A 14,275-nucleotide genomic window follows, 5' to 3' on the forward strand; every position below is an offset into this window, starting at 1 on the left:
GAATAAGAAGATAGGACAGAAAGTTATAGGCAGCTGGAGATATAATGAAAGGATAGTAATGTTGAAGATATCAACTGAACCGAGGAATATGACAATAATCCAAGTATATATGCCTACATCAAGCTATACAGATGAGGAAGTAGAAGAAACCTGTGAGCAAATATTAGAAGTATTGATGAAAGTTGAAGACCAGGACAATTTAATTATCATGGATGACTGGAACGCAGTAGTCGGCGAAGTCAAAGAAGAGAATGTAACTGGGAATTTCGGCCTAGGAGAAAGAAATGCGAAAGGTGCACGATTAGTTGAATTCTGCAAAAGTCATAATCTAATTGTAACGAACACTCTCTTTGAACAACCACTAAAAAGAAGATACACATGGACAAGACCAGTAGACAAAGAAAGATACCAAATAGACTATGTACTGGTCCGACAAGGATTTAGAAATCAAGTGAAGAACAGTAAGAGTTACCCAGGAGCAGACGTTGACTCAGGCCATAATTTAGTTTTGATGAAGAGCGAACTCCGACTAAAGAGGAAAAAAGTGGTAGCACCAATCAAAAGATGGAACACAATCAAGCTAAGAAGAGGTAAGAACATGAAAAGGGAATTTGCAAATGCGACAGACAAAGAGACATCTAGGATAGCTTTAGCAGATGATCACATCAACTCGAAATGGGAAGTCATGAAAGCAGGGATTACAAAAGCTGCTGACGAGCACATAGGAAGAGAAACGAGAACCCAATATAAACCCTGGATAACAGCAGAAATATTGGAAATGATGGAGCAAAGAAGACAGTACAAGATAACAAACAAAGAAGAGGAATACAGAAGCTGCGGAAATCACATCAACAGAGAAGTAAAGAAGGCCAGAGAAAACTGGATAAACAACTTGGGCAAAGAAATTGAGGAAAATATAGTCAAAGGCAATACAGAAACGGCATATAGAAAGGCTAGGAAACAGTTCGGTGAGAAAAAGAAACGCACAGACATAGTCATAGACAAGGACGGAACACCGCTAATAGAAGAGGAGCAGATAACAAGAAGATGGAAGGAATACATTGAAGAACTCTACAAAGGAGATAGAGTGAACGAAGAACAGATAGAGAAGGAAGAAGACGTTGATGAAAATGAATGAGGACTTTCAAGTTTACAGTGCGAATTTGACAATGCTTTGGAGAAAATACAACATGGTAAAGCCCCAGGAATAGACCAAATACCAACGGAAGTGATTAAGAATCTCGGAATAGCAAGAAAGAAGAAACTATTTAATCTTATTAATGAAATTTACATTTCGGGAAAAATACCAAGAGACTTCGAGAAAAGCTTATTGGTACCTATCCCGAAGAGAAAAGGCGCACGAAAATGCAAAGAATACAGAACGTTAAGTTTCCTTTCCCATGCATCAAAAATACTGTGCAAAATTATCGCACAATGAACGGAAGGGAAAATCGAAGAACGGCTATCGGAGGACCAGTTTGGATTCAGGAGGAAAAGGGGAACAAGGGAAGCAATACTGAGTCTACGGTTGATCATGGAACAGCACATCAGAATAAACAAACCAATTGTGATAGCATTTGTAGATATAAAGAAAGCTTTTGACAACGTAAATTGGAGTATCATGATCAGAGAGCGTTGAAGAATCTGAAAGTGGATTACAGAGACAGAAGAATAATACACCAACTTTATAGGAACCAGACAGCTGTTATAGGAAGAGACCAAAAGGAAGCAAGAACAAGTAAAGGGAGTGAGGCAAGGATGTGGACTTTCACCTCTCCTGTTCAATGTTTATATAGAAGAAGCTCTGAAAGAATTCTTTCATAAAAACGAGAAAGGCGTAAAAGTAAATGGCCAGGTTTTCAGCACAATAAGATTTGCTGATACCATAGCATTGATAGCGGAGAACGAAAAGGACTTGCAGGAAGCACTTTCAAACCTGAGCGACCAACTGGAAAAACATGCAAAATGAAGATAAATAAGACGAAAACCAAAGTGATAAAGTGCACAAGAGCAGGACAGGAAGAGGCAAACATATGGCTAGATGAAGAGAAAATCGAAGACGTTAAGACGTTCCCGTATTTGTCAGACGGAAGAAGTGAAAAAGACGCAAGTTCCAGAATAGCGCAGGCTAAACAAGCATTCAATAGGAAAAGAGGGCTACTAACATCAAGAAATGTGTCACTGGACGCTCGTAAATGATTTATTAAGACACTGGTATGGAGCGTAGCGCTTTACGGATCAAAGACGTGGACATTAAGAAAAGCTGAAATATCCAAGTTGAAAGCATTTGAAATGTGGTGTTAGCGACGAATGCTGCGCATATCATGGATAGAAAAGAAAAGTAATGAAGACGTACTAAAGGAAGCTAATGAAGGACGACAGATCATGAAGATAATAGGAAAAAGAAGAAACAGCATGCTTGGCCACCTTATTCGGCACTCCTATTGGATCACCGTGCTGATAGAGGAAAAGACAGAAGGAAAACCAGGAAGAGGAAGACCAAGGGTCGAATATCTAGATGCAATTACGAAGAAGAGAGCTTATCAAAGTATAAAACAGCTCTCTCAAGCGAGAGAAAAGTTTTAAAATTTCCATGTTGCCCACCAACCTATGGTTGAGGTGAACAAGAAGAACCTAGGTTTGTCTCCTGTATCCTTTAATTGATACGGTAAAAAAAAATAGGAAGTCAAAAGGTAATGGAATCCGTTTTTTTTTTTTTTTCCTTTGTTGAGTTCACCTTATACGACAGACATAAACAAATATGTGAATTTAGGTTACACAATAGAGTAGTGGCGTCATTTGAGGCTTCAGAAGTAGAATTGTTCCTCTCCTCCCTGAGTTTGAGATTTATAATCAATAAAAAACTTGAAATTTCACTTATGTTTGAAGGTCGTGCCCCATCCTCACAAACAAAATCGTAAGTGGCGCTGCTACAATAGAGACTTCACAATAGCTAGAGGTCATTGAATATTTTGCGGATAATACAACGAGACGTCTGAGATGGGCGGGGCGTGGGTTGCAGTGAGTGAGTGAAAATATATAAAACTCGTATGGCCTATGGAACCCGGAGGATCAATGCCGCATTCACAAATGCTCTCCACCGACTTCTATCCTTAGCCAACTGGATCCAGTTTTTAGTTTGTATACCTATTTCTCCGAGATCCATCTTAATATTGTTCTCCATCTGCGCCTTGGTCTTCCTAATGGTCGTTTTCCGATTGATCTTCCAGTCAAGACTGAAAGCGTTTCTACTTTCTTCCATCTAAGCCTCTATGTTTCTTCTTTATAACTGTGTAATGTTTTTTTTTTTTTTTGGGGGGGGGGGGGCACGAGATCAAAGCCATGTAATCATCTCCAAACTGCTCTTATACCGATTTTACATCCCACCAGACTCAACAAACAACTGATGTTCTTAACAGTTATCTTTCTCTTACTTAATTTAACATTCTTAAATATTCTTTCTGGTCTTAGTACTGTACTTTGTTGAACATACTGGTTCGCCCATGTCCACTTTTGTGTTCTTCCTGCACTTTGGAGGAAAAACATTACGTTTCATTGCTATTTCACCCAGTTGTAAGTTAAAATACTTGAACAAAATCTCATTTTTTTCTTTTTACTTGAAGTCAAGTATTTTATTTCACTTCTTGTTATTGATTCCTTCTTAACACATACAGAAAGTTGAAAACATCCAACAAGATTGAAGTAAACCACTTTCGTTTTCAATATTGAATGTAAACTAAGAAAAACAAAACTAACAATCTGAAAATCTTAGCACTCACCATCTGCTGGAGTGAAACGTCAAACCTCGAATTCCTCTAGTGGGAAATAACCACATCCCCTTCATACCCAAATCAAAAGGAATATTGGACATTTATTTCTAAGCAAACAGAAGCCCCAGTTTGCGTAATGATACTGAAAGTTGGTGAAATGAGATCCGAATAAAAAAAATCCTGATTTATTGTGTAACCACCTGTTATAGTGTAGTATTTTGTTGTCCAAGTACTTTTTTATTATTCAGAAAGAGTACCAATATTGTTTATGAATGAACTTGTGCTTTTAACCAGCCGAGCATAAGTAGAATTAATTGGCTAATTGTTTTTGTTAGGGAGGAATAATATTAATCAACATTGATTGGTTTTGTGACCTTGATTGGGATTTCATGAAGTACTGTCTTCCCAAGTACAGCTTTTACCGCTTGGATGACCCTGCAAGTATTGCTTCTGTAGGATGGAATTTCAGGTAAGAATAAAAATAAAATCAGGTTATAGGATGATAGAATCGAATGTACTTTTATAGATCGCTTGAGTAAATTGTAGTATTTACAAGCAAATTCTTCCACTTGTTACTGAAGACCATATTTTGCGTTTTTTCTTGTGTCTTTGATATAGAATTCATTTGAATTCCAAGTTTCGCTTGAAATTCAAACATCTCGTATGAGCATCGTAGTAATCCTTTTCCTTCTCTTCCAGGAAAAATATTAAAAAAAAAATGTTTTAAAAACTCAGAAGAAAAAACGCATAATATGTATCTCCTGCCTTGGTTAAAGGCGCAAGCGCCATTATGTATCCAGCAGAAAGGTCATATACTTCTCCGTTGGGTGGACGTACTTACCATCTTTAATTGTAAAGATTCAACCAAGGTATCTAAACCTTTCGTTCACTCCAATGATCTTTACTTTCACAGGGCCGATACAGACTTCTAGATTGGTACAGTACCGAGCCTTCCTAGTGGAGATAATTTGGAAGGCAAGGCATTTACTTGCACACCGGCTCAAGAACTCATCCGCAGTCTGTAATGTATCTTAAAGCTGTTTTGGGGACATGTACGCTAGGAGAAAATCGTCTCCTTACGGACGATCTTCTAGCAGAAGTTCATCGTAAGAACTCTTCCGTAGTCCGTAATACATCTTAAAGCTGTTTTGGGGACTCATACGCTCAGAGAAAGCTGTCTGCATAGGGCGATCTTCTTCTAGCTTATAATTTTCTAAAACAGCTTTAAGGTGCATTATGCACTGTGGAAGATTTCTAAAGTAGGCTTTGTCAGTCGCCTATCGTTGATCAATATCAAATCCTCCTTTAGCCACCTCCAGTCGTATCAAGAGTTCGTTCATCAAGATATTAAAAAGGAATAAAGTCAGATGATCTTGTTTCACTCTTCGCTTTATTGGCAAGTTTAGCCCATGATCTTCAATTATGATGTTGTTTCCTTTATACAAAGTACCAACTAATCGAACAGAGTTTATCAATTGCCCTTTACTCCAATACTCGTTTTATTGCCCTGTGAGGCACAATATCAAAGGCATTGCAGATATCGAATACCTAAAATGCCCTCTTTTCTTTTTGACCTTTTGGAATAAAAGATTTCAAGATATGGGTACCCACCCCTTTTTCATTCGCATCTTTTATTCTCTTCTAGGTCAAATTAAAAAAAAAAAAAATGGAAAACATTCTCTTAAGCACATGTTTAATTCTTTTAAAGCAGAGGTCTATGTGCCAAATTTCATATCTATAACTATCAGAGATTCCGAGATGTGGACATTTTAATATAATAACTTCCGCCCCCCTATTCCCTCCTTCCTCGTCATATTTCCAGAATTTCTTCCTTGATGATATCTTACATCACAAATGTTATGCACTGCAAATTTCAAGTTTCTAGCGTAAGCGGTTTGGCCATGCCGTTCATCAGTCAGTCATTTACTTACACAGGACTTCTTTTTTTGTGTATAGAAATAGTTTCAAAGTATAAATAAATATTTAAAAACTCCTGAAAAATTACATTGTATGTTCGAAGATACCAGAGTTTCTGTGGTGTTACAAGTGAGTGATCTTATACTCTTATTTTGATTGATTGGTGAATAAATAAATATTGTTTCAATTAAACGTTGTTTAAAAAATAATTTAAGAAACACTTCCACTAAACACGTACACAGGATGATGAGATAATACACCGACAAACTAAAAGAGCTCGTAGTAGACATGAAATTAAGAAAAAAAAAGTCTAATGAATATGGGTCGAAAGCTGCACCGTCTTCAAGTTAGAGGTACTGCATCACTAACGAATCCGAGTCACATTACGAGTACTTCTGAAGAAGACGCTCATGAACGTACTATGACTTATATGGCTAATGCACGATGGACTTCCTCGCACTTTATCTACACCAACGCATATTCTGGAGGTATGGAACTGTTCGAACACAAGTTAGAATCTTCGAACGTGTACACCAGTCTCTGGTGAAAAACACTTGGAATATTTGCTGTGATATCTGCAGGTCAGTATTCTCTTTTTCATTAATCAGTGTAACATCGCAGTTTGTGATGTGCTGTATTTATATGCCTACCTCCAACCTTATCTATATCACAGTGTTTCGATACGTTCTGTGTCCCATATTGTTCCTGTCGCCGGAGTCCATAGCCGTATGCTTACATCTGCTATCATATCCCAATCCGAAGGAACATTTTTGTGTGTTTGACGATAGCTATACATTCTGGTTTGCCAGTGTTCTATGGCTCCTAGTGTTTATATTGGTTATTCACAAGTGGTGTCTCGGTGATATGACGGATCCCACTTTCTGCGTCTGTTTGATTTTGGGAATCTCCATCCCTGGCTGTCTCCCGTTTGATTTTGGGTTGTCCTTGGAGTTCCTCTTTGCGCGTTTGTTAGGGCTCATGTTTGTGTTATTCGTACATTGTTGCTGTTTGTAGAGTTCATTGTGACGCTCTTTGTTACATTTTTATGTCTGGCACCTATATTTCGTTGCGGATTTCACCTTGTCTTTGAATATTCCTGTTGCGCGGCGACCGCTCTGCTCCCATCTGTACGTCATTGCGTATTTTGAGTGAGGCTTTCTATGTAATCTTTTGACCCGACATCGATATATTTCTACGTTCGTGAGATATTCAACATTATATCAGCATCTTCGGCACTTTTTCAATGTCTCTTATTCAAAACGGTGCCGCGTTTTTATCTTTAGTCGACCTTTTTTTTTTGCTCAATTTCATATCTACTACTACCTCCTTCAGTTTGTTAATATATTATCTTACCACCCGGTATGTATTTATTCACCACCTCCATCTTTCCATTCAAGCGACTAATTGCTTCTACCCCAATTTAAAGTATTCTTGTAATATGTTTGACCAATCACAACTTTTAGTGCGAATTTAGTTCGAGGAAGCAATGTTGAAAGGACACAACTTTTAGTGCGAATTTATTTCGGGGAAGCAATGTTGAAAGGAGTCAGCCAGGTCATGTATATATCATATCTACATTCATTTTGTTTGCCTGTACGGTTATGGTCCAGATTTGTAGTCTAAGAAAGTTCCAGATTGACGCGATGCCCTGTTATTTTTAGATTTACATGCAGGAGCTTCCGTAATAGTTGGATCAATATAGCAGAACTTATTTAGAAGCGAACTCACACCTAAGGAGAGACGAGTATATCCATCATTCAGCTATTAAAAAAGATGAAATAATGTGTTATTGTTGTGAGAAGAAATGCAAGTGAAAACAAATTCGACACTTCTGTTCCTTCCTCGGTAGTTATTGATTGGTAGAAGCTAAAATTTATAAATGTTAGAAAAGTCAGTAAGTCAAAGTTTGAAGGTACAAGTGTGGTATTGAATATATATGTACTTGTTATTAAATATGTATGTTTATATGTGTTCTTTAGGTATGCTGAGCATCATGAATTCGGAAGACGAACGTTAATTAAAGCGTACGGTATAAAATTTATAATTGATGTCCAAGGACAGGCTCGAAAATTTGATCCCATTCCTACATTGCTTAATATAGGCGCTGGAATAGGACTTCTAGGAATTGTAAGTAATAGTATAAGGTATTTATTTATTTATTTAACATTTTCTCCCCTTGCTATTATAGACATAAACATTTATGTTGAATACAGAAACTAATCAAAGGATGCTTAATGCTGTTTGTAGTGGGAGAGTACGTAGCTCATAATTAGGTGCACGAGTTTTTCGCACTAAGAATTTGAAAACTTCGCGTTTCGTTTTTCATATTTCGCGTTTTGTCGCATTTTCCAAATAAAGTTTTGCATTTTGTAGTTACTGTGGAAAAGGTATTCCCTGACATTTTTACAATTGTTCCTTTTATTCATAGATCACTACGGAAATAAACTATTGATTTCCTAAAAACAAAATACACAGAATATTTCACTTAACATTGTAAATTTCACTTATACAAAATTATATATTTTTTAAATCAAACTGAAGGAAAATCAGTAATTAAACTTACTATGAGTAGGGAAGTTTGCGATGGTGATAGCTAACGCGCAATATGTTTTATATAGCCGTGTCCGAATCACCCAAAATGCACCGTTCATGCCACGTTCTACCATTCCGTCCGCGGAAAACTGCCGTTTTTAAATTAATGCAAACGTATTTTTAAATTTTAGCGCAAAACTGGCAATTTCCCGTTTTATCGCGCAAAGGAAATCAAGGATACACACAAAATACCATAAAATGTCAACAAACTGAAAATTACTTAATTCTGACACATGTCGTTTTATCGTGCATTGCGATAAACTCGTGCCTCTACTCATAATTAATAGCGGTAGACATATTAATTTGGTGGAGTTTGCAGAATTAAAGAAGTTGTTAATTAACTAATTAATTGAATCGATATTATAAGACTTTTTCGTGTACTTTCAATTTCTAAGATATTTTATGAGTGAGTGTAAGGTAGAGACTTAGGAGTAGACCGTTATGGTTATACTAATCATGTTTGATTTTCAAGTTAAGAATAACAATTTTAGCTCCCGGCATAAGCATTCGTGAGTTTATATTTTCACTCCAGCTGTACGAGATTTAGCTTTAAAAAATAACGGGACTAGTGCCAAAAGTACGGTTTATTGTCACAAACTTACAAATTAAAAGTAATCCCTTTCAACATACTCCCTCCCTTCACTGTACACTTTTGCATACGAAGTTTCAATTGTTGGAAGCAGTTGTGGAAATCTTCAGGTATCATTACCGTCGTGAGTACCGCTGCCGTTTTCTGCTTCACCTCTTCCAATGTCTGAAAATGAGTTCCTTTGATGGCGGATTTCATTTTCAGGAAAAAAAAAATCACATGGTGCCAAATCTGACGAATAAGATGAGTGTTCCAACACCGGAGTCTTCTTACCTGTCAGAAACTGCTTAACGTTCAAAGCAATATGCGAAGGAGCATTGTCATGATGCACAAGCCATTCATTGTTCTTCCACAAGAGGGACCTTCTCTTTCTCAAGCGTTTTCTCAGCGTCGCTAAAACCTGCTGATAATACTGCTTACTCACTGTCTGCCTGATAGTACCCATTCATTTAGAGCAAGCTATTGATATCAAAGAATACAATGAGTATAACCTTCACGTTCGATTTACTCTTGCGTGCCTTTTTCATTGGTGGTGATAAGGGAGTTTTCCAGTGTATGGATTGTCTCTTCGTTTCAGTATCATATTGAAAAATCCACATTTTGTCATCAGTGACAATTTTCCTTAGCAAGCCATTCTGCTTCCAGGCATTCCATTATGTCACTGCACACATGCTTCCGAAAGTCCTCCTTACTCCTGCGTGAGATGGTTGGTACCATTTTATCGCAAATTATTGTGCAGAATTGCGGGCTGAGTCTGCGATCTTTCTGGACAGTGTCAGTCACTTTTGTCACTTTTTTCTCTATTGTTGCTGTGACAAGACGACGCGATCTTTCATCATCAACGGTTTCGCGTCCTTCGCTGAAGCGTTTGTGCCACTCAAATACTCGCGTTGGTGACATCGTATTATCACCATACGCATCCTGCAATAGTTTTACACACTCACTCGGTGACTTCTTTAATTTCACAACGAATTTCAAGTTAATGCGCTGCTTAATTTACACATTGCCATGTGGCAACACAATTGAAAACCTGCCTCTTCAATCGTTGCTTACAGACGGAAGTCAACTGAGAGTGGCAACTTATGTATATAATTCCCATCTCAAATGTTCAAGGTTGTTCTGCGGGCATGAGTTCCCTATTGCTCTACGTAAACTACTGACAGGGCTGCCACTTGCCAGACCCGTTACTTTTTAGTCAAGATTCGTTTCTGTGTGAGGTGAGGGTACTTAATTTTTCGGTAACTACTGGCCGGATGTGAACTTAGTGTACTTAAGTATTATGTCATATTTCTGATCTGGTTCGGTATGGTGCGATAAAGTTCAGTGTTTAGTAACAAGGTCCAATTATAGCAAGAAGAATAAGAAGAAAAGAAAATCTGGCCCAGGAAGAAGTATACAAACATTAAATGAACATAAAGTTGTTTGATCACGACAATTTTACAAACTAAACGTAGTACCTAAAACATGCATTGTATAAGTTAAGCGAAGTCTTTCTTTAATAAATTTTGTATTTGAAATTAATAAAACTTTTTCTTCTCTCTCTTTGATAATTCTCACTGTGATGTTTTTTTCTTGTTAATGAATTGATCAATTAGAAATGAAATTTTGTTTTTCTGTATTATAGTTAAGACCGTGAAATCTATGCATTGTTTTCAAAGTTACTAACACAAGAAACAAAGTTATAAAATACATACATGCTGATCTATGGTATGGTCGTATTGTATAAAAGGGTACATGGACTCGAATAGAACATTGGAGTTTTTCTCCTTGTGAAATTGTATAATGCAGTAATTTCTTTTTATAATGTTATGTAGCTTCTTATAAATATTAAATTTGTCTAACACAGTGGTTCATTGTTGAGGCGCTCTAGTGCGAGGGTTCCAGGTTTGATCCCAGACGTATGATCAAATAACAGCGTATCTTGTGTGTGTTTTTTTTTTCTTTCTTTCTTGCGATTCTAATATTTCAATAATTTCAATAATATTTCAATAATCCTTACCAAAATAATTTGGCGCTTAATTAAACAATATGTGTCTTTTCTCAGAATACATCATTTTATTAAATTACTTAACGGTTTCGATATGATCTCATATCATCTTCGGTTAAATCAAAACTTTAACTGTTAATCCACTTCATATTTCATGGCACTAACTGTAATCACTTGAAACTTTACCAGTATCGTTTAGGTGTGTAGGAGGTCCTATCGAAATCGTTTCGTAACTTCATATAAGGACGCATACTGAAGTAAATTCAATATTAATATATAGCAATATGTTGCAGTTTGCAATTGACGCATATTGTAATTACTACGAAAAGAGTTACCTGATATGTCCCACTTGAGAAAGGTGGGACGTATCAGGTAAGTCTTTTCGTAGTGTGTAGTAATATCTAACTTAGTGCTAGTTATGAAGTAAAACTTTTTGTTTTTATTTCAGTCAACTATTGTCTGTGATGTTGTAGTCTTGTATTGTATGAAGGCTCGAAATTACTACAGACGGTTTAAGTATGTCGATGTGAAAGGAGAGGATGCGTTTGAAGTACGTAGATTTTAGTTTTCAAGAAAAGTATATGCTTGCTGTTATCTTGTTCATTATAGCTTGGGAAATATTCGACAGTATTATAAAACAAAACTGACTAAAGGATCAATTATATATTAATAATACTTGCGTAACCGTTTCGGTAGTGTAACATCACGTTTTATTAATATACAATATATTTGGTACTTTGGTCAGTTATGTTTTATTTATGTTACTATGATCGTTTTGGCAGTTTGAACTAATATGAAACAGATTTATTATGTAGGCCTTTCAATATTCACGTCGAAACAGTAATTTTCATTCATTTGAAATATAGAAGATTGAGTTGGAACACGAAACATCATCATCATCATCATTATTATTATTATTATTATTATTATTATTATTATTATTATTATTATATTATTATTATTATTATTATTATTATTATTATTATTATTATTATTATTATTATTTAGTAATAGTAGTAGTAGTAGTAGTAGCGTCGTCGTCGTCGTCGTCGTAGTATCCATTCTATCTAATACGTATAAGTACATTCAAATAAGTGAAGAATAAAACGCTCTATACACGCCACAGTGAAGGATTATTTTAGGGATGTGAAACAATGTAATCCGCAATCGAAATTTGTCTATTCATATGAGGCCGAATCACAATAAAATGTGAGAGTATTGAATAAGATTATGAATGACATATACAAATCTATGAAAGAATTAAGAATTGTAAAAATGAGTCTAGGCTTGGAATAGAATGCACATAAAAACAGGAAGACCAAAATCGAAAATAGCGTTAAAAATCCATTAACTTGCAAACAATCTTTATTTGTTTTAGCAGTATGAGAAATAATAGAAGAAGAATTACATAAAACTTTCTGTTTTTTAATTTCCGCATATGGTAGGTTTATAACCGAAATAATCAATCAATAATGTATGAAAATACATGGACTGACTCACTGACAGAAAATAACGGGTACTTCCGGTTGACGTGGAAAGTTGAAATTTGGCATGATTGTAACTTTTCGGGACTAACCCACAAGAAAATAGCCAAAAGCAAATATTTTTAATTTTTTAGGAGGATGAAGAAATTCCCCATGTTATTTAAATGAGACTCATTTTTGACCTATAAGATCATATTTTAGGTGCTTGGAATTGGAATAAAAACTTAGAATTCGGTATGCTTCTACGTTTTTGTTAGCGCTACCAAAGCAATTCGAAAAAAAAAAAAAAAAAAAACTTTAGAGTGGTTTTATGAGAAACTGAAAAATATTTCCTGCTATTTATATGGGACATCCTCTACACCCTAAAATTATTGGGCACTTCCTGTAGGGTTACAATAATTAAATGTGGCATGATTGTAGCTTTACGAGACTAACCCACAGGAAAATTGCCAAAAGTGAATATTTTTAATTTTTAGAGGTTTATTTTTTACCGATGATATTTGCCGACGATACGAAAATAATTTTCGTAACTTCTCTTTTCCTTATAAAGTATTTAATTAGCTTTTAATGGCTAGTTTTTGTTTTTTAAACTAGGAGGAAGACACGATAAGCGTAACGGCTGCTAAAACGTTGCCGGTGCATTTTCACGTGACTAAAACTGTCTGCTCAAAGATACTGTTGCCAACTGACGAGAAATTTCACCATAGTGTCAACCTACATTCTTGCGTTCATTAGTATTGTCACTTCCACTAATTTCAAGTAAGAAAAATGGTAGCTAAAAAGGAATATAAAGTACGGCCAGAAAGAATTGAATGAAATCTTTCTGATTTGAAGAAAAAGTAAAATTTTACTTCCATCGCCTTTTCTTTCTTTTTTTTTTTTTTCTATCTCAACCAAAGAAAATATTTTAATCAAAACAGGAAAGGGAGCGGAAATGTTGCAGCTTAACGCGAGATTCGAACAACTTGTGTCCCCACCGGGAATCGAACCCAGGACCCTTTGATTACAAAGCGGCGAGCGTAACCACTCATGCACGGGGGCACTCTGAATAAAAAGGCAGTAATAATTTCAGGGGATGGTCTGCGGGATGTTTTTTCAAGTACTTCAGTTTTATTAGGTCTATTATTATTATTATTATTATTATTTAATCAAGCTACAGCCATAATCCATCTTTCCAAAACTATTAACTTATTTGTATTAAATATAAACGCTAAATGTAAAACTTCTTAGGCCAAACACTGATTCATGAAGTTTTCCTCGGAACATCTGAGTTCGATTATTAATTATATATAGGTCTATGTATTTCTCGTCGGGAAGAAAATTTCAGCAAGAATTGCTGCAGGACGCATTTCATATTTCTTTTATCTTTCGTGCATTGAAATTTCTTTGGGAGTTCATAACTGACTGTGATTTCTCTTGGGTTTCATAATAGCATTGGTTTCAGAAACTACACTAGGAAATAGGGAGACAGTTTGGTGCGGTGGGTGGGGCCAATAACTTACCTACTGTATCGTCTATTGTCGCGCTAGAAGACTTATGTCAGATTCCAGACGAAATTCTTCTCTGTTGTGTCTTTGCTATTGTGCAGTGTGTGGCGGAGTGTGATCTCTGAACATTCGGCATTTTCTTGATTGTGTTCATTTATTTACTATACTGTTCTGGGTAGTGGTGTGAGGTGGAAAATTTTCCGCTATATTTTTCCGGAAAATTTTCCGTTCTGAAAAAAAAACAGTAATCAAGTAACAGTTCCTCAGCAACCATAAAATTGGTTGAATTCGTGTACAGAAATGTAAAAATGTGAAAGATCGTTTAAAGAATCTGAAAATTTTTCATGGCTCACACAGTTTTCAGTACTATGTAGGAACAAGTTAAACCATTTTTCATGAATCGAAATATTTTCTGTCTTATATGGAAAAATTGAAGAACTTTTTATGAG

General features: G+C 35.9%; 1 protein-coding gene across 2 annotated transcripts in view; it reads left to right on the top strand.

Annotated features, from left to right (window-relative positions):
- Positions 1–14,275, top strand: part of LOC145694863 (P2X purinoceptor 4-like) — a 71,999-nt gene that overhangs the window by 45,950 nt on the left and 11,774 nt on the right. The window contains exons 7-9 of one of the 2 annotated variants that reach the window (XM_081771564.1): positions 4,106–4,239; positions 7,667–7,814; positions 11,304–11,405. In XM_081771564.1, coding sequence (XP_081627690.1) covers positions 4,106–4,239; positions 7,667–7,814; positions 11,304–11,405 — 384 coding nt within the window. The remainder of the gene's footprint in view (positions 1–4,105; positions 4,240–7,666; positions 7,815–11,303; positions 11,406–14,275) is intronic. The other variant, XM_081771565.1, reaches the window with a different exon arrangement.

Source organism: Thermobia domestica, chromosome 9 (assembly GCF_964235325.1).
Source record: "Thermobia domestica chromosome 9, izTheDome1.hap1.1, whole genome shotgun sequence".
In the NCBI taxonomy this organism is placed as follows: domain Eukaryota; kingdom Metazoa; phylum Arthropoda; class Insecta; order Zygentoma; family Lepismatidae; genus Thermobia; species Thermobia domestica.